Genomic DNA, 25,488 nt, shown 5'->3' with positions numbered 1-25,488 from the left:
AATCTATGTGGTACAAAATATCTTAAATTGTCACATCAGACACAAATGTTTATAAAATGTTGCAAGTAGTGACTTCAATATTAATATCTTTGACAGTATTTTTGATGGTATTTGGAAGGAATTTGACCTTCAAATCTATTAATTCTTTAACATCTTCCTGGCTCTAAGGAGATGCATTTTTTTTCCAGTTTAAATATTGCCCATGCTTTCTTCCTCCAAATGAAAACTCAAGTGTTTTTTTTTCCTTCTTTTTAACATTACTTAAAAGTATTTAGCGTGTTTTAAAAGTTTTGCTGGTAACTGCTAATGGAATATCAGTCCATACCTTAGGAATGCAGTAAAACAGAATATGAATCTATGCTCTTCCACCATAGTAGTGTCATTTTTTGTGAGTATGAGGGATCACTGCTTGGTATAATATAGGAAGCATAGCTCTTCTTTGTTTCTTAATTTACTGGCATTCCAGGAAATTTGAGCTATTTGAATCCTTAGATCCAGACTTCTCATAGCGTTTTTCTAGTGAGTCAGAAGGTTAGAATGAAGCATATGATGTCTAAATTCTTCTGTCATGTTTGTCCACATCTGTTTACGATAATATAGCATTGTTCTTGGTATATTTTTAAAAAGATGTGTGCATTTCTCGACTTAATCTGGAAAACGCTTCTGTTGTATAATTCAAATTTGTTCGATGTTACTAACATACGGATTTATTTTGCAATCGTTAGAAAAAAAAGTGAAAATATGGTTATTCTGCTAAGGGAATTATTCTTAATGGAAGAACAATTCAGATATAATTCATAAAATTATATGTAAGGAAGTTTGAGCTTCTCAACTCATCCATTTTCTGAATTTAAAAAAGTGGGGGGGGAGGGGGAGAAGGAGGGGTCACTCACTAGTCCTGGTCCTGTATGCACTCTGTCCTTAGGCAGCTAAGATCACCTGCCAGCACATAGTAATAAGTGAAAAAGAGTATAAAGTGCAGCCTGTCTTGCAAAATATCATTAAAATTCAAAGTCCAAACTGCAATAAAATTTACTCTTAATTGACTTGTAGGCACTGACAAAATAAATACAATTCAGAGAACTTTAACTGGACAGCACCTAGCAATACCTTGAGTGAGACCAATTGCCAGTCAACTCAGAGCTAGAAAATACTGTTAGCAAAGCAACATAGCAGCATATTCTTGTCAACAGAGCCCAGAAAATGTAAATAAGAATGAGGAAGTCAGTTTATACTGGAATTAACAAAATGGAGTACATTTTTGGGCAAATAGGAGGATTACCCAAACATTGGCTGAACTTCAGCTAATTGTTGGCTACAGACACTGTGGTGCTGCCTCTCTCTTTCACTATCCCAAATTATAAAGCCAGGAGAGGGCTAACCAGAGTCTGTTTATTAAATGTGGATGCTTGCAAACCCAAAAAACTAATGTTTGTCATTTTTATGTTTCAAAGTTCAATGCTACTCTGATATTAACTGATTTTTGCTGACCTTATATTCACAGTACTGTCAACTTTTTTCAAGACTTTCTGAATATCCACTAATAAGCATTTCTCTGAATGGATTGTTACCTTTTTTCCCCAATAACAACTGTGGTTAAAAATAAATAACTGTTAAAAAAGATATTTTTTTCCTTCTGTTTTCTGCAGGTAGCCCTGCAGAACTTTGTCAGCTGCATGTAGGTGATGAGATCATTGCTATCAACGGCACAAAGGTTTCACATATGGACTATAGTCAGTGGGAAGAAGCCATCAACAGAGCACTAGAAACTGGAAACCTGGTCATGGATGTTAGACGATATGGAAAGAATGGTGAGTTGTTTCATAGGGCAGATACAGTATGCTCTGTAAGGCAAATAAGCTTCGTCTCTGCTGTACCTGACAGCTGAGAGTCCTTATTACCCTTACAGAAGTAACATGTATCTGAGCTAAGTAGTTTGCTAATGTCTGTTGCATTTTAACACAGCTTGGCTTTTTTAACTCCTCGTGCATTAGAAATGTTGTGGCAAGCAAGTCTACTAAACATTGAACTTACCTCTGGTGCTCTGGCCTGCTTTTAAGAAGTGCACAGCTGAATGAACAAATAAAATGTACAACCAACACACAAGGAAATATAAAATGTTCTTTTCCTGCCATACCACAAAAACAAAGAGGGGCTAGTCTCTAGAAGATAGTCATGTTTGGAGCCTCTGTCCATGAAACTGCAGCAGCTCCTTTCTTCAGTGAAGGAGAATCTTGCCTGTTTACCTTCACGGAGGGCTTTTGCTGGTATATGAGCTTGTGGTTGATATAACTCCTCTGTAATATGATTTTAAAAACTTACACAAATACTGTGATGCTGTAATCTCAACAGAATGGTAGTACCCATTCTAGCTAGCGAGGATTTCCATCCCAGCTGAAGGCCTTGTTTAATCTCTGGGCTTGCTGTGAGTCTGATCAGGATACCCTTCCAAAATCATTAAATAAGTTCTCCAGAATTGGGAGAGTAATCAGTGACTTATTTGAGAGTATAATGACAAAACATTATTTTAGCGGGGTGCTGGGTAGAAAAACTTTACTGCAAGTGGGAAAAAATAAAGGAAAATAGTTGAGTGGGGAAAAGACATGAAACAAATCATGATTTCTACAGGACCTAGCAAAAATGAAGAGTGAAAAACTATTGGAGAGGTCATTGAATAAATTGTAGGGAATGGGGGGTGAGGAGAATCATGGAGGCTGAGTGAGGATGTTGATTTTTCCTTCCCCTCATCATTTTTTTCTAGTTCAGACTACCCCTCCTCTTTTTTTTGTTGCCCTATGTGTTTCCTGAATAGCTTGGACGTGAAAATGACACTTCCCTGAATAGTGTGTGATTGAAACATTACCTTGTGTGAGTAAAGTTGAAAGAATTCTCTTGATCATTACTAATGCTGATGAAATAGTTTTCAATTAATACTAATTACTCTCTAATGTTGAGCTGCTATAGTCCATGTTAGCAAAACACCTGGTAAACTTGTGGCTTCTGACTAACACTTGTATTTTTGGGGAAGGCGGTCTGCTCATAAAAGCCCCTTTTCCTGTCTCCACAAATTCTACCTGATTTGTGTCTCTCCATCTTTGTTCTTTGTGTCTCTTGTGTTATTTTAATGTGTTTTCGCTGTTGTTCTGTTCTTTGACATTACTGTCTACGTTAATTTCTTGATCTCCACATACCAAAAGACTGGGGCAAAGACCAGCCTTCCCTGCCACATGTAAGGCATAAAATCCTCAATCTCACCAGTATGGGTACCAACATTATAGGTGCATCTGAAAATAAATGGATTGATGCAACCTCCGGAGAACGTGTTTCGAACGTTTCTACCATATCATCAAAAAGAGAATTCTCCAGCAGCTTTCAAAGTTCTGTGAGTATGTTTTTGAACAGTTGCGGGATGTTGGGGAGAAGTGAAAATTGATTGCCTTGATAAGGGGAAGGATGGAGAGGAAGAAAAGACCTTAGACATCTTTTTCTGAACTTGCATTGTTTATTTTTAGGAACATAAAGGTTACTGCAAACATGGAGATGTAACTAGGTATTAAGGTAGATACAGTGGTCTAAAGACTATGAAAAATATTAAAATATTTAAAGACCATGCTTTAGCTAAAGTGTGTACATGGTTTATTCTTTAGAAAAGCATATAACCTCCATCATTAGTGTAAATGTATGTTGCAGTCCAAAGCAACAGCAGTTACGTTCTTTCAAATTACTTGCAAATAACTCCCAACCTGCCTGCCCAGGAGCTGAAATAGGAAGATCTTGTCTCCTGGCATTTTCTTGCAAACTAATGGTTTTTAATTCAGCTACCAATTCACAGCCTGTTACTGATCCCCACAAATGCCTCCAGTCAATTTATCATTTAATATACTCGGGAAATTTTAATTAGTTTTTATATCCTCCTATGGAATTTCTAATATTTTGAAATCAAGTGTTTCATGATACACAGCTCCTATCAGGGGAGAAGTTTAATTGGATCAACTTTCACAAGTCTAATGAATTTGAGTCCTGTATCTTTTATTTTTTAGGGTACAGAAACAAAGTTGATAAATGGAATGCAAGGAGACCTTGGATCTAATGAACAAAGAGGTATTACTACCATTACTGTTCGTCTTCTAATTGTATGGGTTTGGAACGAGCACAGATACTAAACCTGTAATTATTGCAAGCTTTATACAGTGGGCTAAGTGAGACCTTAATGAACTAAAAGCTAGACAGGTATCACAGAAATCTAGTTGCATCCAAACTGGGTGTAGTTTGCTTCCTCGATGTGCTAAACAGTTGGAGAACTGACAACAAAGCAGTGACAAATCCCCTGTCTCAGCATTAGTGGTTGTGAACTTAATGCAGAGTAGGGATTAAAGAGAAAGGAGGTGCAGAATTTGTTATAATTGCTACTGCATTGTGTGGAGACTGGATCAGTATGAGTATCAATTTATGTCACTGCCCAGGAAGAAAATGTAGAGTATCCATTTTTTTTTCTATTTTAGTTGTGACGTTTAGGGAGGAAGCTGTGGTTGTTTTTTATTACTACTTTTAGTTGTGTTCCTGGCGAATTGATATTGATTGTTCTGGTATGAACAATAATTACTTATGATGCTGTGAACAATTATCTTACTAGATGACAGTGAGAGAAACCAGGTATTTACGCTTCCAAATGGAACAGTAAGCCTTAAATGGGAACTCTGTATTTCATTTTATCTTGCACGTGCCTGGTGATATACAAAAGTATCCCCCAAGAGATAAGTTGTCCTCTGGAGATGCCTTTCTGATGACGTTAAATGGTGATTAGACTCCTTAGCCCAATTTGGCATCTCAGTCAAGGTGTCTGAAATTAGACAGGAAGAATCTGAGTCCAAGTTTGACGCTTGTACTGTTGTTAAAGTTGAACAGTGTCAGTGATAAAATTAAACACTAATCAGTATATGATGTAACCTACTATATTTATTACTATGAAACATTAGGTTTTCCTTTATTTCAGGGGCTTTTTTTGTGACATGTCTGTAGACTGGAGGTGTAACAAATGTTTGTTATCCAGTGGTGATAGTCATTTAAAAGAAAAACAAAACAGCACCTCATTGACTTGTATTCTTTGTATTTTTCAAATAGCATCTGAACCAATTTCTTTGAAAAACTTAAAAAGACGGTCACAATTTTTTGAACAAGGTAAACCAAAGAGCTAACATTTCATGTACTTCCATGAAATTGTTCCTGCTGCACACTCTTCTTAACAAGTCTGGTGCTGGGTACTCTGCCTCTTCAGCATTGTTTGCTGCAGTTATGACAAAGCAACATAATTCATTTCCCTTCTTTCCCCAGGGTCATCAGGTTATTCTTACAATTCATGGGTCTACCTTTGTGGTAATGGGTCTTTGTGTGTTCTATCTATAGCTATTTAAATCTTTTATATTGTTCATATTCCCTTTTTTTTTTTTTCTCCACTGGTTAGGAGTAAGAGGGATAGCACACTCTGTTCAGGTTTACTGCTACCTACAAAACAAAATAACATTGAACATTCCAGCAGAAGCTTATTGCAGAGTTCAAACAGCTGTTAAACTCAAACTCAGAGTTAAGCATTTTATTATTTGGAGTTGCAGCTCTCTATACATTTTTCTAAATCAATGGGAAACAGTAGTGGCTGGTCTTCCACTATGTGGTAAAGTCACTAGATCCTGAGAAGACCAATATAAATTTTGAATTGAATCTGCTAGCTTTTAAAGGCGAAAATAAATAAATAAATGAGGCTCTCAGTTTTGGTTTTGTAGGTTGCTTTTTGGTGTTCTGCATGTCACAACTTGCATACTTCCACTAATGTATGTCTAATGCTGTCTTTAGACTATATATGCCTTGCTGTTTTGCTGTAGCCTGAAAGAGTGAAATTGTGGCCTGCTGGAAGTCCAGTGTGAATTTGGCCAGTGATCTGAGAGGAGCCAAGACTTACGCCCTTGGTTGTGATGGCTTTTATTTTTTCAGAAGTGATATGTAAAGTGCCACAGCATATATCTGTATTTGTGGTTCTGTTTGCTGTATTGTATCTGTTACAATCTGGTATTTTGTTGATGGCTTCCCCTCTGCTTTCCTTTTTTTAAGGCTGGCTGTGAAATTTGGTTTTGTTTTGATGAATTTTTGCTTGAGGGGGAAGAGAAGGGTGTATTTCTAGAGTGTACACTCTAGGTACTTTTGTTCATTTTTAACTTTTGGCACTTTGACGTTACAATGTTATGGAAGAATTTTCTTTCTTAAATCTGTGCAGGCCAGTATAAGCTTACAGGGGTGAGAAAAGAGGGGAGCAAAGATAGCTGCTGCTTATGCTTTAACCTCTCCTGCTGCAATTGCACAGGAGATCAATTCTATTTGTCCTGTTGTTACTGTGGCTGTTCTGGTCTGATAATGAAGACAAAATTGTGAATATGTAGGGTTTATTTTTTAATGATTGTTTTGGCAAAAGCTGTGATCAAGCATGATAGCCTCAAAGAGCATAAGGTTTGTGGTAAATGGTGACAAGCTCACCAAATTCAAGTGTGCTTTGGAGAGTAGGAAAGGGAGAGCAGTTGCAAAGGGAAAAAGCACAGTTTCGTGATGTAGAAGTTGCCTATTGCTCTTAGTTCATGCCAAGGTTATTGGGTGAGTAGCTGCTGTACACCAGAGCAGCGTTCTGAGCATCTGGCATGCTGAACAGTTGGTTTCCACAATAACAATAGGAAAACTGCAGCAAGGAGCTTCTGTTTTGCCACAGTGGGAGAGGTACTGCTATTTCAAACAATTGCTGATAGCACCTCTAAGCATGTAAAGCTTTTAAAGAGTTGCACATGTTAGTTGAAAGCACCTAATGAATTCTGACCTCAAGTAAGTGAAGTAGGGTCAAATGCTACAAGCATGGCTTACTAAGGAAGCAAAGCTTAGTCTGAAGTTCAGACTTCCCACACTCGAGCAAGTCTTAATGTGTTGAACAAGCCTTATAGTTAGTATGGTTCTAATAATTTTCTTTTTTTTTGTTTGTTTTGTTTTGCCTTCTATTTGCAAATTCCACAGGAGGCCCGGAGCCTGCACTGCCTGATGTAAGTACTGTTTACAGATAACTAATGAGCTCTATAATCCTTGTCTTTTCAAGAAGCCCACAGCTTTCTATTGCTTTTTACACTGCCTTAAAATTCCAATCAAATCAGAGAGCACTAAGATTTTTTTAATGTCTAAGAGAATGGTTACTTACTGTCCCTTTGAAGAAGTTGATTTAGGTTCTTGTCACTCTAAAGCTATAGCATTTGTAATGGCTTTTATTTCTCTTTTAAAATGTAGCATTAATTACGTGTAGGATGATAACATTCATTCATTTCCATGCTGTATTAGCTCCCAGTCCCATCCATTAGTGCTTCAAGTCGTCGGGTTTGGGATCAAGAGGAAGAACGAAAACGACAGGAAAAATGGCAAAAGGAGCAGGATCGTTTACTGCAGGTATAGTTAATCTTCATGATCACAGGATGGCAATCCCTTGTGTGTGTTAACTATTAGGGAAGAAAACGTTTCTTGATTTCTGCAACTCTTCTTACTGATTGCCTAAGAGGACTTCTAGATACATTTGCTGGGCTGCACAATAGAAGACACTAGCAATTATTCAGCAAAAAAGAAGGAAATGCATTGGTAAGCTTCATGAAATCAAAGCCAGACTTGTATATTCACTACAGCCAGAAGTGCTCGGTCATCAGAAGGCTGGTTTGCTCTCACTGGCAAAAAAAAAAAAAAAAAGTTACAAGCAAAGACCACTTAAGTCATCACTTTTGAATATGAATTTTATTTTTTTGTAAGAAAACTGTCTCTAGAATGAGTTTCTCGATAACCAGGTGACAGAGATGGAGAAAAGCATTGCAAAGGGAAGGGGCAATATTTGCCACCTTAAGATGGTACAAAATAAAACAAGCACTTGGTTGAGTAGGCTTATGCTTCACTAAGCTGAGGTTGTTGCTCTAAGACACATCTCTGGAAATTAATTTAAGTATCTAATGTCTGTTGGCTAGCAAGAGGTATCGATGAACATCATTTACTCTGTACAAGCTGTGTTAATAAAATTTAGGCATTCAGCAGTAAATCTCAATGACAAAGCACAACTTAACTACCCTGTAGTTTTTTTCATGTTTTGGCTTTTATTATTCCTTTTTAGCTTGCAAACTCTACAAGGCAGGAGAGTTGTGCCTTTCTAAACATATTTGTGGTCTCTGTTATGGCTTGGGTGTACAATTTGACACCTGGAGAGATGGCTTTGAAAAATGTAAAACTTGTCTTTCCTTTTTTGAGACTAATCTGATCCCTCTGCCTTCGCTTTCCTTTTCCTTTTTCCTTTTTCCTTTCTTTGCCATCTGAAAAACTAAATTTGGCCTGAGTCATAATGTAATTCCTCTTCCCGATGATCCCGATAATGACTGTTTTTTAAATAACAGAAAGGAAGGTAAGTCAGTCTTTGTTTATTTCCAGGAGAGAGAGAGAGAGGAGGAAAAAAATACTCCTAAAACCTTAGAAGGAAAACTTTTAATGTTACGTATTTTGTTTTTCCCAAGACTGAGGGAGTGACTGACAAAACCACCAAAATATATATTGTGTACTTTGAGTAATGTCTTAAGACACTGCATTGATTTCATACTAAATCTAGTCATAGGACAAAATTGGAGGTCCAAAAATTGGCTTTTGTTAGGATAAGCTTCCAAAAGACTAAATGTTCTTGCTGAAACCAAATTGCTGCCTCATATTTCACTTAGTAATGACTTTATCATATTACTGTGTCCAGTTCCAAGTTAAATATAAATACTGTCTTCCAATAAATACTTAAGATAGCTGATCTTTTTTTTTCCACTTTGGAACTGAACTGTAAAGACAGGGAATATAACGGATGTGAGGTCAGTTGTTATATTAGCATGCAAGAAGCCTGGCTTCTCTGAAATCAATGAGTGAACTCCTTTTGATTGTATTTGAGGCAGAATATCATTCGCTTATGGCACACCTGATGTGGAGATCAAGCATGTTTTTTCCATGCTGGTCTTTTACAAAATACATTAGATTAGTACATTTTAATGCAAGTAAACCAAGTTTCTTATTTATATGTATCACTTCAATCTAACCTAACAGGAGAAATACAAACGAGAACAAGAAAAACTGAGGGAAGAATGGCTGCGAGATAAGCAAGAAGCCGAAAGAGAGAACTCCAAATATTTGGATGAGGTAAACTATGAATATGGCTTCACTTCTGACTGATAAGTTTCATAGGTTTATTTTTGCTTCTATTAGAAACATGTAACCAGGCAAGTAGTTATTTTGCTATGTCACTTATCTTGTTTTGGAAAAGAAATGGTCCTAAAATAAAATTGTCTGTAACTTGGTAGAAAGAGGTTGCAAAGATAGAAAGGAAATGCGGTGTTCTGAGACCTGTTGAATTTGACTCTTTTTCATCATGGATCAGTTAGATAACTAACATGAGAGATGTTGGCATAATGTTACTGCATGTATGAACTATTGTGATGAGAATGAAATGGTCATATTTGTTGTATGATATTTACCTCCTAATTTTACCTTTTGAAATTCTGCTTCAATGCTTCATCATTAGGCATGTTTGTAATATTCTGGCTTGTTACTAGCACGCAGTTTGTCCTATCTCTGGAAAATTTACATATCAAATCAGCTTCAATTTTGCTATCATATGTTTCAAAACTGAGTGTGTGTAGTTTCTATAGCTGTCTACTTTTGTCTGTTGTTTTTGAGAAGATGTAAAGGTTTTTTGCTGAGTGTGGAAAGTGTGAGATCTCTATTGCTACATGAGTGCAACTTCAGGCATCTCAGCTAGATCAGTTAGTTGTGTTTATATGGTCATGAACATGAAGACTCCTAAAATCTTAGGACTTCAAATTGAAGAAAATTCTTTGAGCTGTTAAAGAACTTCACTGTATGAGAATGTAAAACATTTATTTTTTTAAATTATAAGAAATTTGAATGGACCAGTCCTTAATTTGCAGAGAACAAATACTCTTTGCCATTAAAGCTTCTTTTGACCACTGAAATCTCCTTTCTTGTGTTTGAGAGAAAAGTTATAGAGTGGTAAGTCTGAGGCTTGACTTTCAAATGGCAGAAGAATGTAGGAGGATGAAATTTCCTCCACATGATGATTCATGTGAAATACATTGATCTGATAGCCACTTAACGATGGCTCTCTTAGGTAGGTCTTGGAAGTCAAAATAATACGGAGAAATGTTGGATGTCACAAAGAGCTTGTTTCTGGTGGGGATTTAAGTGGAGATGGAGTGGCATGAAATGTAAGAGATGCTTTAGAAGGCTGAATGCTTCATATACTTGTGGACAAGCTGCCCATTGTGCTGCTAAGACTGCTGTGTGGAATGAAGCTTTTGAATTAGGAGAATGTGCTAGCAGGCACACAAAACAAACCAAAAGTATACGCTGCCTGTTTTTTGCATTCAGAGTGTTAGGGATGCTTTTTACAGCACTCTTCCCTCATGGAATAAATAACCTAATTCAGCTACCTGTTTAAAAACAAAAACAAACAAACAAAAAAAACAACCAGAGCTTTCCCCCCTAAAAACATTTCTTTTCTCTGCTACAGGAGCAGACCGTTCTAACCTTAAACACGCTCTCTGTCTCTGCACGGGCTCCATCTGTGTCCAGCTGGGGGGCAAGCCCTGAAGCAAGTACTCCTGAGGAGCCAGAAGGAGATGTAGGAAACGAGCTGGCAGCACACTTGCTGGGCAAGGAAGAAGAGAGGAGACATCAGAAGGAATGGAGTGTCCAGGAAGAAGCAGCACTGCGTTTTGAGCAAGAAAGGGAACTTGAAGAACTAGAGCTTGAAAGACAACGTAAAGAGAGGGAACAGCAGTATGTGGAGGAGCAGAGGCGGCGGGCGGAGATGGAGGAGCAGAGGCGGCGGGCAGAAAGGCCGAAGGAAGCGTCGGTGGAGACATCTCAGTACCAAAGGTCTGTACTTGTGATGAGATGAACACTCTCTTCATAAAAATTCAAATATCTTTCTAAAGGGAGTGTATATCCTGAATATATAAATGCATTCATGTAGGATTCATATTGTGGATTAATCAGTGCAAGATGTTGCATGATAGCCTCAGCCTGCTAACCCCTTGTATATGTAGTTTGGCAGGGAAACAGTAAAGCTATCCATGGTTCTGCCATCCTTCACAAGTTTTGTAAGCATAATCATCTGATTATAGGTACCTGTGACTGAGTTTTCATAATTTGAGCTCCACTGCTTCTTAGTCCATTTTGTTGCAAACCACTTATTTACCTTGTGCAGACCAGTCGTCTTGTGTGCTCTAAAAGTCTAGAAATAATTGCATATTCATTTTTGCATTTCAGCTGAAGAAAGATATTTAGAAGCTGATGGGTCATAACTTAAAATTCTGCAGCCTGACTGGTAGTGCTAATCACTATAAATATCTTATTACACAGAGTATTCTGCTGAGGCTGAATAAAATGCTCTTCTTTCTTTTTGAATGTATAAGAACCAGGTGTGAGATGAAATTTTCTTCCATGAATCAAGTGCTCTATTAACCTACTTCTGCTCATTTTTAAATAGGAAGTACATATACAGTAATTTTAGCCAAATCAAAGATGACCTAAAACACTTACTATGAACTTTTGTGTAAGAACCCTTGTGTAAGAATGTAAAGTAAGAGCCACTGGCTCAAAGTACAGGTCTTTCAGAAGAAATACCAGGTTAATTCTTTTCCAACAAATGTGACTGATTTTCCAGACTCGTCTATCATTGTAGCTCGACAATGTGATAATAAAATTTAATTGTGCTAGTGTGCTAATTTCTCAATGAGGGGCATCGTGCTATATGAGTTAAAAAATACTATCTTAGTTATCAAAGCCTGTTAGAAATACCCACAGTGGATATTTCTATCCTTGAGCATGATAAAGTTTCTTCCATTAATTTCTACATCAGATTGCTTAAAAAAAAAGTTTACAAGTGTGTGTTCTTGTCCAGAAGTTTTCCAACTACTGCTGCAGGCATCATGGGAGATTAATCTGTTCAGAAGATTAGAACAGTAACTTTTTCTTGTTTCATGTGCACTTAGCTTACTGCCTTGCGTTGCAACTAACTTTGCTGTTTCTTTTAGTTTTTTTCTTTGTTCTTGTATAAGCAGTAAGAAATTACTGGAGATAATGCATGGTATCAAGTTAAATCTTAAGAGAATATGATTATGAAATTGCATGTATTTACAGGGGAGGCTGTGAGATCTGGAGTTACTTCAGCTCACAGAGAAATACTGCTGCTTCAGATCCCTGCTGAGCAAAGCAGAGGCACAGTTGTTACAATGGCTAAACAGGTTCTTGGCAACTGAACCAGGGTTTCTCTGTAGTTTTAGCTTTCCCCAGTTGCAAGGTAATAGGACTTTGTGCAGTAACTTATTAAGCTGCTGTAATATCTGCATATCTAAATACCTGATATATGCTTTAGTCTCAGGGGATGCAGTTGCTTCTGAGGTTGCTGTAAAAGAATGTGTTTTGCTAAACAAGGATGTTGTTTAGTAAAGTTCAAACTGGAATTTAAAGTAGCTATTGTTAAATGTTTGTTTTACAATGATATCCAAAGATTTGGCTTGAAATCTGAAATGCTCCATAAACACATTTACTGAAAAGAGCTGGATTAGCTCATCTGATGGCAGAGTGCTGAGGCTGGGGACAGGCAACTGGAAGACCTTTGTTTGTAGAAGTTAGTGAGTGTTTCTCTCTATGGATTACAGACAGCACCCATGAAATTTGCTACAATATGCATCTAACTTTTGGAGAACTACTGTGCTTTGATAAAGCTTACCTACTGGCTTTGAAATGGATGAGAAAATCACTGTCGTATATTGGTCCCTGTAATCTTTGTAGTGTCTTACAATGTCTTTTTTCTTCTCGTGTATTTATGTTTGACCAGCTTCTGAAATTATTTTTTTCTGTATGCATATTTACTGCTTGTTCAATTTCTAGAAAAAGTTTTTTGTGTTTAATACCTGTTTTCTTCTATCTTTATGTTGCCTCTAGACATTATGAGCATTATGAAGGATCTAAAACAATAGAGGACCGACCTGGCCATCCTCTCATTGAGAGGTAAGAAGAAATTGAATCAGTAGATAGGTTGAAACGTCTTCAGCAACAAACGTTAACTATTTAGGCATGTTGAAGTCTAGAATCCTTGTCACTTACAAAAAAAGTAATTTCAGGCTGTTTTTCTAACAACCTTTCTTTTTCAGGCTTCTTTTTTACATTGTTTTGGGCTGATAAAAATAAACCTCTTTAGATCTTTGTTTGTAGGTTTTTTTTCTTTTCTCAAGGATCTGCTTTGAATATTTTTGGCAGGAAATAGTTCTATTCATTTTTTCCCTGTATATAAAGGTAATGTATCTTTTTTTTATATAGGCATTATGAACGTTATGAAACTTCCAAAACCATTGAGGAGCATCCTGGTCAGTCATTGTCTGACAGGTATGTGATACTGGATTTTGGTATAGATGGTAATATTACTGTTTCTGTGTCAGAAAGTCTTGAAATTTCCAATAAACTTCAGCCAGCTAAGCGTATACCATGCATCACTGCTGTTTTGCAGTTTTTGTCTTGTTTTTGTATTGAGAAAACAAGCAGCCAAACTTTTGGCAAATTATATGCCGTGCTGTAAACAACAGTTAGTCAGTCAGTAGGATTTTACTAGGAGAAGCAGAACTATAAGGAAGTAAATATGTGGGTGGTACTAGACTTATCTGGGTGGAAAACAATCCTGTGGTTGTGTCACAGTGTGCTGTACAAACTAAGGTGCAGTCATCTCAATGAAGATTGTGAAATTTAAGAGATAGCAAACAGGGAGGGAAGTGACAGCAGCAGCGTATTTATCAGGAAGATAGTAATGTGCCACCTGTTAGGTTATACTCTCTTACCTTAGCAACTTTGTAGTTTGTTTTGCTGGTTGGTTAGCTTGGGGGATTTTTTTTTTTTGTTGTATGTGGGTTGTTTTTTCAGTAGAATGTACTAGCCGGTACAGATCCACCGGACTTTTTGAATAGTCTCCCTTTTAGTTATTGGGCTGTGTTTAAAAAACAAAACAAACAAAAAAAAACAATCTGAGCATTTGTATCCAGATGTAAATCCAGAGCCTTTGTAATAAGCCTTTGTCTTAGATAGCATCTCACAGTAATGAAAGATAATCTCTGCTGTGTATTTAGTCAGGTCTTATAATTGAGTGAGCGTGCCTTTGTATATTAAGAGGAACCCCAGCATTTACAGGGAACAACTAATAAATGATTTATCTGGAAGATCTAAATCTAACTTCAGAAGGTACCTGCACTAGGTAGTTACCTCTTGCATACATGTATGAGGAGAACTCTCAAGTGCTTAAAAGCATCCCAGACCAGGTTGACCTGCTTTTTGGAGCTCCTGTTCAATATGAACAAATGTGCAATTGTTGCATATTCTTAAGGAATAAAATAAGTCCACAATATAGGGCAGATGATCAGGACTTGGGGGAGCAAGAAGTTTGCAATTTGTTTATGCATCCTTTATCTGTACACAAAGGACAAAACTCCCTCAGCACGTTTTTATGCATCCAGTGCTACACTCATAGACATACTGTTGTAGCAGCTTTGAGTTGTGTCCCAGGAAAAGACTTCTGTCCCTTTCTGAAGCATTTTAAAATAGGAAACTGGCTCTTATTACTTGAGACTAATAATACAGCACAGAGGTATTGCTGAAGCTCCTGCTATGTAGTGTCAGTAACCCAGGTTTTTGCTGTTTGCCTTCCTGTATAGTGAATGGCATTTCTTGGCCAAAACTGATTAAAAAAAATATGCTGCTGGGTGTAATCAGTGAATAATAAATTTCCTGTGAACAGTCTGCATGCAGTGTTTGAGAAGGTATTTAGCTTAGTGGTGTTACTGAAGTATGTTTCAAGTTACTTGTGAATCTGAATCATTTATAAACCTGCTTTGAAAGTTACTGCTTCTTGATTGTACTTCTCTGAAAACTTCCACAGGGAAGGGACTTTGTTTTTGTTTTTCTGAGGGGTGGGGGGGCTGCTAGGGGTGGGGGTTGGTTAAGCAAGTACAATAATCAGTCCCTTATAACTGAAGCACTGGGAACTTTTGATATATAATTTCAGCTTTTAATGTATGATTACCTATGTTTTGCAATACATTTTTGACAATGTAATACCCTGTTGTGTTTTTGTTTGTAAGTTTTTGGTGAAAGGGATGTTGGAAAAGGTGGCTGTGTATCTGTAGTCTTCAATGACTTTGCAAAGATCTTTGTCCATGATGAGGTCTTCTGCTTGAGGTAGTGAAATGAATGTTTTCTGTTTTTAGGAATAAATCCAAGTCAACTTCAGAATTGAATGAATTCACTGCAAACAGAAATGGCAAGTACTTTTTAATTTCCATTATTTTTAAATACATTTTTAAAGAGGTGTATCAGGAGTAGTTATCCTATGAAAAATAATTGTCAAGGTGCTTTTTCATAGCTACACTGTAAATTCAAATTTATATGATGGCACAATTTAATGAAGTTCCAACATAAAGAGGAAATTTGTTTGTCCTAGGCTTATCTGTTGACTGTATATGATTAACTGCTGTCTTGAAGTAGCACTGATTACAAAGGGATCTTAGTCATCTAAAAGTTTGGCATCTGAAATTGTAGACGAAACCCATCATGTAGATATATTATTGAAAATGTTTGCGTTCTTGATGTGTTGACTCAGTCAATTAAAAAAAAAAACAAAAAACGCTGCATATACCAAGCTGATAATGTTTTTAACGCAAGTGCTTGCTGGTTTTAGCTTATGTTAGCACAGGAATAACACAGGTGGAAATCAACTCTTGACACTGTCACAATGGCCCTGCAGCTTCCTGGACTGCAGTTCACTGCTACCTTTCTTGAGTTGTCCTTCAGTTATGTTAATGGGTTTCTTGTTTGTTTTCAGAGGAAAGTGCATGGGAGGGGGAGGAAGACTTTCTTAAACATATTACACTTAAAAATTCCTGAAAGCTATTCCTGTGTCTAAAACATAGTTAGAAAAAGTAATCGTAGAAACGTATAATATCCTGAGTTGGAAGGGATCCATAAGGATCATCAAGTTCATCTCCTGGCTTGATGACCAGGACTACCCCCAAAAAAAAAAAATCCTATGTCTGAGAGGGTTGTCCAAACACTTCTTGAACTCTGTCAGGCTGGTGCATTAAAGAATATTGCAAATTGACAATGTTGCTTTCACACACAAAGCACAGTCATTGAAGCTAATGAAGGAATACACGCAATATTTTATAATGGCAATCTGTAGCAGTAAAATCAAGAGCATATCTGTAATCAGAGCAGTATTTAAAAGGACTGAAATTTAAATTGAAGTGGCTTATTGCTGAGTCATTTTCTTGATTAAATAGTTTTACTATAAAGAATAGCTACTGGGTTTAGAAAATAAAGAAAAAATGTCATCTGTCAATGAAGATTGGAGAAAGAAGGCTTATTGGTTTCCCCTTTCAAAAATTCAAACAAGGATCAAAAGAGCTTGTACAGCATAATCTAATTTCCACTGGTTAGTTACCACAGTGTCTATGTATTAGAGAAACATTCTGTAAATGTATTTAGTTAACTTTTATATGTACATATACACATATGGACATGTGCGTAGATGTATATCTTTTTGTAATGTGAGGTTAATGTGTTTAGTGTGAGTAGAGAGAATTCCTGAAAACTGAGACAACTTAGAGAATATGGATTCTGAAAGGGAAAGAAAGCATTCCACCATTCAGTTATATATTTTGTGTGCTTCAGTTTGTGTTGGAGGAAGTCTTGTGGAACTAGAAGAAACTATTCCATTTAAATACATATATACACAAATGTGTATATATATTACTAGAGGCAAAAGGAAATAATTATTTTTGGATAATTCAATATTTCCTTCTATATGTTTAACTTATTAATGGAAATATGAATAAAACATCTTGCAATAATAGTGAGGTATTGACAAGTTTGATGCTAGTCATATGAAACCCAACCATAAAAAGGAACTAAAGAATCTTGTGAATGTGGAGATGAATGGCTGCTTCTGGAGTTATACTTAAGAGTACTAGATGCTCATTAACTGCATTTGTGCCTGAATGTTGTCCAAACAGGTACTCAGGGCAAGCATTTGGAGAGGTCTTGGAACACGGGTGACCTGCAGAAGGGATCTCAGAAGGAGCACAACCTGTCTGCGGCAGAGTTAGAGAGACAACAAATCCTTCAGGAAATGAGGAAGAGAACATCTCTACACACGGACAGCAGTTGGATTAGGCAGCGCAGTGCCAGTGTACATAAGGAGCCTATTAGTCTGTACGGCAATAGTATGAGGAGGTAGGAACCATGTTAAAAGTTAAGTTTGTCTCTCCTCAGATGTTTGTTTGGTTATTCTAAACTTCAGCTTGTATTACGGAGCACTGAAACAAATCCATCATGTAAAAGGCTTTAAGGTAAACTGAATAGCAACACAGGTAGAAGGTGGTAGTGGTATTCTAAATGCTCTAGATGAGATTAAATCTCCGAAAAGAATGTGGACATGACCTGCAAATAACATAATGGAAATCAATAGCTCTGACAGATGTGTTTAAGAATTTCAGTAGGACAATTCAGTGTGGAAATGACTATAGCTAAAGGGTGTACCTCTTTTATATAGAAATATTGTATCAGAAAGCGTTGAGTTCATTTCTTGCTTTAAGTAATGCATAAGTACTGGGTTTGTCACTTAAGAAATAGCTGAATTATCAGTCAGGAGAGTGTTTGGCTATTGGGCCAACACCTTGTTCATAGATGATGTTGCTGTCCAGCCTGGGTGGATTGTTATTTCTGATCTGGTATCCCTTAGAGACAAAAAATAAAAACAAACCAAAAAAAAAAAAACCTACTTATCTGAAGTATGTTGCTGTACAACAAATTCTGACATAGTTCCGCCTGATAAGGCAGCAGTGAAGGGTGTTTTGCTGTTATTCTGCAGTCATTAAGTGCAGCCTCACCTTCACCTCTTCTGCTTTCTTTCCCATGAGACCAGGACTGGACACAAAGGATAATTTGCAGCTCAAATATTTTAAATTGGTCTGATCATCTTGAGCAATATCCTAAACATACAAGCATATTCATGCTAGAAAATCTTAGAGGATAAGCTGCTAGGATAATATGCTAGGAGAATTCTGTTGTCTTTTGAACTCAGAATGTAGCTGTTTTGGTTCAGCTGTGCTACCATTTACATTTGTATATGTACCTGTTACAGAGGGGAGTCTCTGGACAACCTTGATTCTCCAAGAACAAGTTCATGGAGACACCATTCGTGGTTAAACCAGTCTGCCTCCACTTCATCTCTGTCCTCTAGTCAAGATCTCAGTCGCCCAGTGTCCACTTCAAACCGAGCCTACATGTGCACTCCTTCCTCTGCCAAAGCACCTCCTGTGGCCTCCTCTGTGAGGGCCCCGTCTGTGTCCCAGCCAGCCCCCCGGGTTCAGTCTCCCATCTCTGTTTCCCAGACAGGGTCGCAGACACGCAGCAGGTGAGTGGGTGCCCTTCTGCTGGGAAGATAGAGACGTTGGGCTGCACTGAAGAGTGGACTCTGTAGATGTGGTGGTCTACAGCAGTGGTCTCACCTGTAATGTTAATGAACAAGTCTGAAAAGTACCTGTGTTTTTCTGGCTGGATAGGATCGTTGAAACGGGGGCTGGTATTATCTCCCTGCTCCAGACATTCAGAAAATTCCCCAGGTTTGTCATCAGTGCTTGACATAAGTTAAAAAAAAAAATACACTGGAATAATATATCTCTCCGTCTCCAAGCTGTGTGTTGATTACCCAAAATGCTTAGTAAAAGCCTACTCCAGTTGGCACTTCTGGTATTTATTTCCGTAGGTTTGTTTTAACAAAAGATTCCACAAACCCACACTTTATGGCCCTTACCTTCATCTCTCCTCCCGCTTTCCTGGCATGTGGTCAATATCATCTCAAGGAGCACATAGGAATGCTCATAACCCATAACCCTGGAGAATTACATAGTAGGATGTTGTTTTTAATGTAGGAGGAGAAAGCAGGAATTGCAACATGTTTTGAAACAAACTGGAATTCAGTTGTGGTAGGATAGATAAGTCTGCTGTTTTATGTACTTGAAACATTTTAAAAATACCTCTAGATAAGACTGGAGAGGATCACACGCACACAATTACATGCATTATATATAACAGCACTGTAAACAGTGCTTCACTAGCTCTTACGTTCTCAGACACTTTTTGATAAATTGAACATTTTTTCTGAAGGTTCTTACATTCCTTATAATGTAAGAAAATGACCTTCTTAAACGTTTGCTTATCTTGTTCCCACTTCCATTTTCTGATTTGTTAACATCTTGGTAGATCTAAGGAAATTGAACTCTGTATGGCTTATGTTCAAAGAGTTAATGTAATATTATATGTCCAGGACTAACCTTCTGTTACCTAACAAGGTGCAGATGGTGGGACGTGGCAGGGATGCTTGCTAAAACTTAGTTTTCAAGATAATTCCTTGCATATAAGGCAGGAGCACAAAACCTGTGTGTTTTTACTCTTCAATCCTAACAATATACTTCTAAGTTTATTTGTAGTCAGTATTGTGCACAACGAAATCTCTCCCAAGAATGTGACAGAAAATTCTTCATTTGTTCCTATGTAACTTTGATCTAAATTATAACACTTCAGCTTTTCCTAGATCTCAGATCTACTGCAAATAATACTCCTTTTCAGTTTATTTTCCTCAAGCCTAGTAGTCCACTTTTTACCAGTACGTTCTTGGTTTTAATCTCAAATTCTTTAACTTTTTTTTGCCTTTTTAAACCTTTTCAAGCTGTTTTTAAGGATTTTCATTCTGTATCTAGGTCAGTCAGTGGGAAGAAAATCTGTTCATACTGTAATAACGTTCTGGGCAAAGGAGCAGCCATGATCATTGAGTCTCTTGGTCTTTGTTATCATTTACATTGCTTTAAGGTGAGAGCTGGGAGTATCATCGTGAAGGAACAGGAACTAATCAGAAGCACGCATGGCTACTCAATGTTATGCTCACAGGGGCTCTACTAAAATCACTTGCTTTGCCTTCTACTCTAACAGCGTGGTATCTGCATATTTCCATGAGGCAGTCCTATCTGCGGGCATTTAGCGCTCAACTCTAGGACTATTTCATAAATGCTAGAGCTAACAAGTAGGAATTCGACAAGTAGATGGACACACTGACTGTGAGATCACAGTTCTTTCTTTGAATTGGCAGCGAAAGAATCAGAAGGTGCTGAGCCTCCTTTCCTAGAGAAATCAGGTCCTTTTAAAATATCTCAGCTTGGACCCTGGCAATTGCAGGATCTAAGTGACCCATCACTGCTAAACTAATGCTAGTAGTGTTCATGCGGTGCTTTCCAGGCAAAGGTATGTTGTCAGTGTTCAAACTGGCAAGATACAACCAAGCACCAAAGCAGAAATTTTTAACTAATCAGCCCTGGTTAGTAGCTAGGTATATTAAGCTCATTTTCAGCACTGAGACATAGTTACGTGATTTCCAGTCAGCTTGGGGTAAATGCAGAGCGGGGGAAAAAATAATAATAAAAACCTTCCTGCAAAAGATGTAAAAGCACTTGTACTTTCCCTGACATAGGACTAGATGAGGAATTAGACTCAGCTTTGGAGGTGCCATCATACCTTGCATCTTCCATGGTTTTAGTAAAGACTCCTCTGTGTCTCATTCAGTTTCCCTCTGTGCCCAGCTCAAATTATCAGAGTATTTCAAGGGATTGACTCAAAGCTCTTCCCTGTCCTGCCCACCCAGACAGTAATCCACAGAGGCTGATCTTTACTCCCTTCCTGCAGAACATGTCTTCTGTGCAAGGGAGTCCACCTGTAGGCCCTAACCTACTTAAGGCAATTGGAAATTTTTTTCTTCAACTTTCATAATGTTAAGATTTGTTTGTTCAGTCTTTCATAAACTTTGGAAAAACCTGCCATCCAGAAGATTTATTTCTCATTTAAGCAGGCAAGTTATGTGTAGAAAGTCAGTTACTTCTCCTCATAAATTTGTTAAGGATAGTGTTATGATTTGAGTTCCAGTCCTTCCAGAGGTGGTTCATATCCATAGCAAAGATGTGTTCAGCCACCATAGCTAAATTGTTTATTGTTAGTATGAAAGTTATCAAGCCCTTTATTCATGTGTTCAAGAAAAGTGAAAGTGGCCCCTTCTTCCCACATACAGATCTTGTTACTATGATGGAAAGCTAGTAAATTGTGTAGTACACAAGTGTATGCTGCTTTGACTGCCAAAGGGTTGAGGAACCCAGCACATGTATTGCCACGTGGAAATCTGCAAGTAGCACACCCAGGTGTTCGGTGCCAAAGTTGCTGTTGCAATGTAGACAACAAATTCTTCCTTGTTGAGCCAACTTTAGTTTTCAGAGAAACTGAAGTTCAAATTAGATTTAATGAACTAATCTCTAAATAGCATCTGGTCTATGTTTGCTTAGTTGGTGTCTATCTGCTATTCGTTGTCCAGTCATTGCCTTAAAAATACCTTCTCAGGGTTGGTTGCATTTTGATCTACTAATCGTTATACATTTTGCTTCTAGTGGTTATGGGTTTGTGGTTCAAGCTTTGGGCTTAATTCAAGCTGCTTTTGAGCAACGTTTTCTTTTTTTTAGTATTTTGTAAGGAGTTGCTAACTACTGATCTATCATGCAGTGTGTTGCCTGTGGATGTGACCTTGGGGGATCCCGCTCTGGAGCTGAAGTCAGGATCCGAAACAACAAACTCTTCTGCAACGACTGCTATATCAGATTTAAAAGTAAGGCAATCCAGTTGCAGCGTGCATGACTGTAGCTCTTCTTTGTGCTGTAAAACCTCAACTGTTTGTACAACTGAGACAGTTGATAGCTTTCATGTTTTGCTTTAAGTTGCTGTGTTAGTGAAAAGGTTCAGAAAGGTCTGATTGTCCATTCCTGTCTTTTGTAGGGTGTAGTCATTCTTAACTTTTAACTTGCTGGTAGATGGTTTTACCACCTTGTTATTAAATGGCTTCAAACAGACAATGCAGTGTAGTCATCCTGTTTTCTTCATAGATCTGAGAAGGTGGTATTGAGAAGTTGCCTAGGCAGCAGACAACTTCTACTGATAACACAGAGAAGTCTTTTTGAGAAACTGTCTACATTTATGTTTAAAAAAAAAAAAAGTAATATGTGTTTAGTTCAGTCCTAACCAAAAGTGGAAAGATATTAATTTATCTTGTGCAGGTGGCAGAAATGCTTCTTTCTTTTTGCATGCTATCATTATTTGAATTATAGGTCTGTGATTGGTTATTCGTTTAGGTACAAGTTCAGCAGGAATTGATTTACTTACAGATCTTAATTAAAAGGTGCAGTATAACTTTTTTCCTTTATTATAGTTTGCAGAATTCTGATTTATGGAGCATGATGTTAAGGATTTGAATAGTAGTGTTTTGTTTTTTTCTGCTGTCAAACATGATAGTAGACAACCTCCTAATTTTGAGAAATCTTAAGAGTTTTATATAGCTTTATTTTTATATAGCAAATACAGAATTCTCTAGAATGATAGAATTCAGCTAAGGGAAAGGGATTTCTGAATTACTTCCTGGGAAGCATTCATGTTTTTGCATGAGCCCAGCACGTTTTTCTCATTGTGGTCCGGAAGGCAGCGAAGGGAACAGGATACTTACACTACTACACATAAGCAGGACGTTGGCATCTGCTGGCTGAGAAGCCCAGCTTAAAAAAAGAGAAGCTCTGCATCTGATGCTTTTGCTGTTTTCAGGCTCTTTTTGGCTTCCATGGGGAGGAAAAGCTGACTGCACCGTTGAAATGATTGTGTGATGCCCTAGCTAAAAACAAGCAGAAAACCCCACATCTCTACTTGATGCTAACAGTGTATTCACAGAGACTAATGTTAGGTGCAGGAGCACCTCTGCAATCAGTGGAAGGAGGAAGAAAATCCTTCCCCCCGCCCCCCCCCCCCTTCCTATGGAGATGATTCAGGGCACTGGGTCAGATCTCTGCAAACGCATGTTTGGAGATTATATCTCCTTGTTGAGGATGAGACTATGCTGAAGTGACCAGGTTCCTAATTAAAGCACCAAAATGTGTGAGCAATTCAACCTGGAGTCTGGTCGTGTTATTTTAGCTTTACCTATCTTTTCTTTTGGGTGCAAAATTGCTGTATGAGTTTGGAACTGAAAACAAAAATTTTATTATTCCCTGACAAGACAGTATTCAGGGATGGAACTAACTCAAAACTTTATCATGGATAAAGCGCTATTTAATCTCTCTGACATTATAGCTAATAAAGTCATGACAGTGAGTAGCCTTTCAGAAGCAAAAGTAATCTTGGAGAAGTGGCTGTGTACCCTTCAGTGGTTGTATACCCTTCCCTTCAGACTGCATCTTCTTGGGTCAGTGGGCACCTCATAACATAGGATAGCTGACGGAAACTTGTGGGTAGGAAATGAAATATTGAACCTAGTGATTTGAACAATACAAAAACTAGCTATGTGATTACTGCAATGAAAATATATACTGACAATGCAGCAGTGGTCTGTACTGCAGATAACTTTTTGTTCGCAGTTAACATTTCACATCACTCTGATAATTCAGTAGTTTGGAATGTGAACATATTGGCTAAAATGTTTGAACTGTAGGATTATTAATATTCACAATGTAATTTTACAGTCAAATATTTCTGCACATTTTTATGTTGATTTTGTTTTAAACTTGTAATATTGTAGTGAAACACTGGTGTATTGACAGGTTCCCTCAAATATATGTAGAGAGAGAGAGGATAACCTTTTTGTTCTTAATATATATTGCTACAGTTATTTAGCAAATCCTAATTTGATTTATTGAAGGATAAATTCAGAAAAACAGTGACCCTCTATTTGTGCTGATACTAAAAACAATTCCTAAGAACTTGGTAAGATGCATGTTCTGTGGAAAACTACTTGGCCTGAAATATTTGCAGTGCTGTAATTGAATTAAATCCAAGTTTTTATTGCTTATTACATTTGGCTTTATAGACTCAGAATGTATGCCTTACATTTTGTTACCAATTTCATAGATACTGGTAACACCCTTGTCAATTTTTAAGTGAAAATTTTAATTTTTTGTCAGGAAGATTCTTCAATAGCTAGAATTTAATTACAATTTTTTCTTTCTTAACAGCTGGACAACCAACCTCCATGTGAAGCAAACCTAGATACAAAACCACAGTTGCAGATAAAAGAAGAGGTGATTGCTGCTGATGTAGATCTATAAATATATATATTGTGTGTATGTGTGTTTTTTCTAAGAGTAACTCTTTTGCTTGTCTAGTCTTCATAGCAATGCATTATATTCCTCATACAACTGTATTTTTATTTATGATAAAGTAATTGCAGTAAGGAAATATCTGGGGAAGATGCTTTTACTTTTACAGCTTCAAGTACTGAGAGCACAAGGGAGAATAAGTATATTTTCAATAATAACTTCAAAATATTTTTGAGGCTTATAATCAACTAGTTGACTTTCCAATGGTATATGAAGAGGGTTTTTTGTTTCTAAGCTCTCAAAATGAGCATTAGAGAAATAGTTAATATAAATATATATTTGCAATTGCTGTCTTTATTTTTGACATATACTGAGAGTGAATTCTCTAGGTTAATACGAAGCTGCGTTTAAATGCACACAAATATGTTCGCTTTCCATATGCTGGTTTCTAAAATTGTGCTTTTTGAAACTTCAATACAAAGAATAATCTGTTTGCTCAGCGGTGATGGCATAATATTCTGTGGAATCCATTTAATGGAAAGAGTTCTCTTTTCCTATTTGAAAAATGTAACTATCTTTTTTTCCTGCACAAACTAGATGGAGAATGGTTATTGAATTACAGTATATTTGTAAATAAAATTTCTGATGTTGCATTTATTAGAAGTTTCTTTTCTTTCACTCTAGCAAAATGTGTTGTTAAGGTGATTTGCTGAAATATAACTTGAATTCTGGTCCTGGGAAAACCTTTTTCTATGAAAGGATTAAAATGTCACCATAAAAATGTGTCAGAACAGTAGTTCTTGCTTTTTTCTCTTCACTCACAGAAGATTTCAAATTTTATATGTATTTCTCCTGTCAAATTCCTTGTGTTTTTTTTTCCCTCAGCATTTAATATAAGTGGTGAGACTGATGCTCTGTCCTGTATGCTCATTGCTGAAACAGAACAAGCAGGTGAAGTGCAAGTTCCCCAAAACTTCTCTGCTGTGGCTAGAAATGAGGTGCATAAAGTATTTTGGATTAGGTACTGCAGCTTCTGAAAATGCAGCTGGAAAGTGCCCTATGAGGTTTTCATCAGTGGCTCCCAAATTGCTTTGGTCAGTCAGTTTCCTAAATCCATTCATGCATGGTTGTGTAGTGTTCTGTGTCCATCAGTGGAAGCTGAAAAGAAAACATG

General features: G+C 37.2%; 1 protein-coding gene across 39 annotated transcripts in view; it reads left to right on the top strand.

The window, feature by feature from the left end:
• Nucleotides 1–24,971, top strand: part of LMO7 (LIM domain 7) — a 130,329-nt gene extending 105,358 nt beyond the window's left edge. For 9 of the 39 annotated variants that reach the window (XM_040539901.1, XM_040539875.1, XM_040539975.1 and 6 more), the window contains 17 exons: nt 1,650–1,811; nt 3,198–3,382; nt 4,041–4,101; nt 5,122–5,178; nt 7,045–7,070; nt 7,360–7,464; nt 9,127–9,219; nt 10,610–10,977; nt 13,051–13,116; nt 13,426–13,491; nt 15,357–15,409; nt 17,160–17,379; nt 18,290–18,562; nt 19,908–20,016; nt 21,745–21,847; nt 22,368–22,414; nt 24,231–24,350. In XM_040539901.1, coding sequence (XP_040395835.1) covers nt 1,650–1,811; nt 3,198–3,382; nt 4,041–4,101; nt 5,122–5,178; nt 7,045–7,070; nt 7,360–7,464; nt 9,127–9,219; nt 10,610–10,977; nt 13,051–13,116; nt 13,426–13,491; nt 15,357–15,409; nt 17,160–17,379; nt 18,290–18,562; nt 19,908–20,016; nt 21,745–21,847; nt 22,368–22,411 — 1,991 coding nt within the window. In that variant the 3' untranslated portion in view covers nt 22,412–22,414; nt 24,231–24,350. Of the gene's footprint in view, nt 1–1,649; nt 1,812–3,197; nt 3,383–4,040; nt 4,102–5,121; nt 5,179–5,331; nt 5,374–7,044; nt 7,071–7,359; nt 7,465–9,126; nt 9,220–10,609; nt 10,978–13,050; nt 13,117–13,425; nt 13,492–15,356; nt 15,410–17,159; nt 17,380–18,289; nt 18,563–19,907; nt 20,017–21,744; nt 21,848–22,367; nt 22,415–24,230 lie in introns of all 39 variants that reach the window. The other 30 variants (XM_040540108.1, XM_040540172.1, XM_040539965.1 and 27 more) reach the window with 14 other exon arrangements.
• Nucleotides 24,972–25,488: the final 517 nt, after the last annotated feature.

This window comes from Cygnus olor, chromosome 1, assembly GCF_009769625.2.
Source record: "Cygnus olor isolate bCygOlo1 chromosome 1, bCygOlo1.pri.v2, whole genome shotgun sequence".
In the NCBI taxonomy this organism is placed as follows: Eukaryota; Metazoa; Chordata; class Aves; order Anseriformes; family Anatidae; genus Cygnus; species Cygnus olor.
This window is presented reverse-complemented; position numbering and strand designations above follow the sequence as displayed.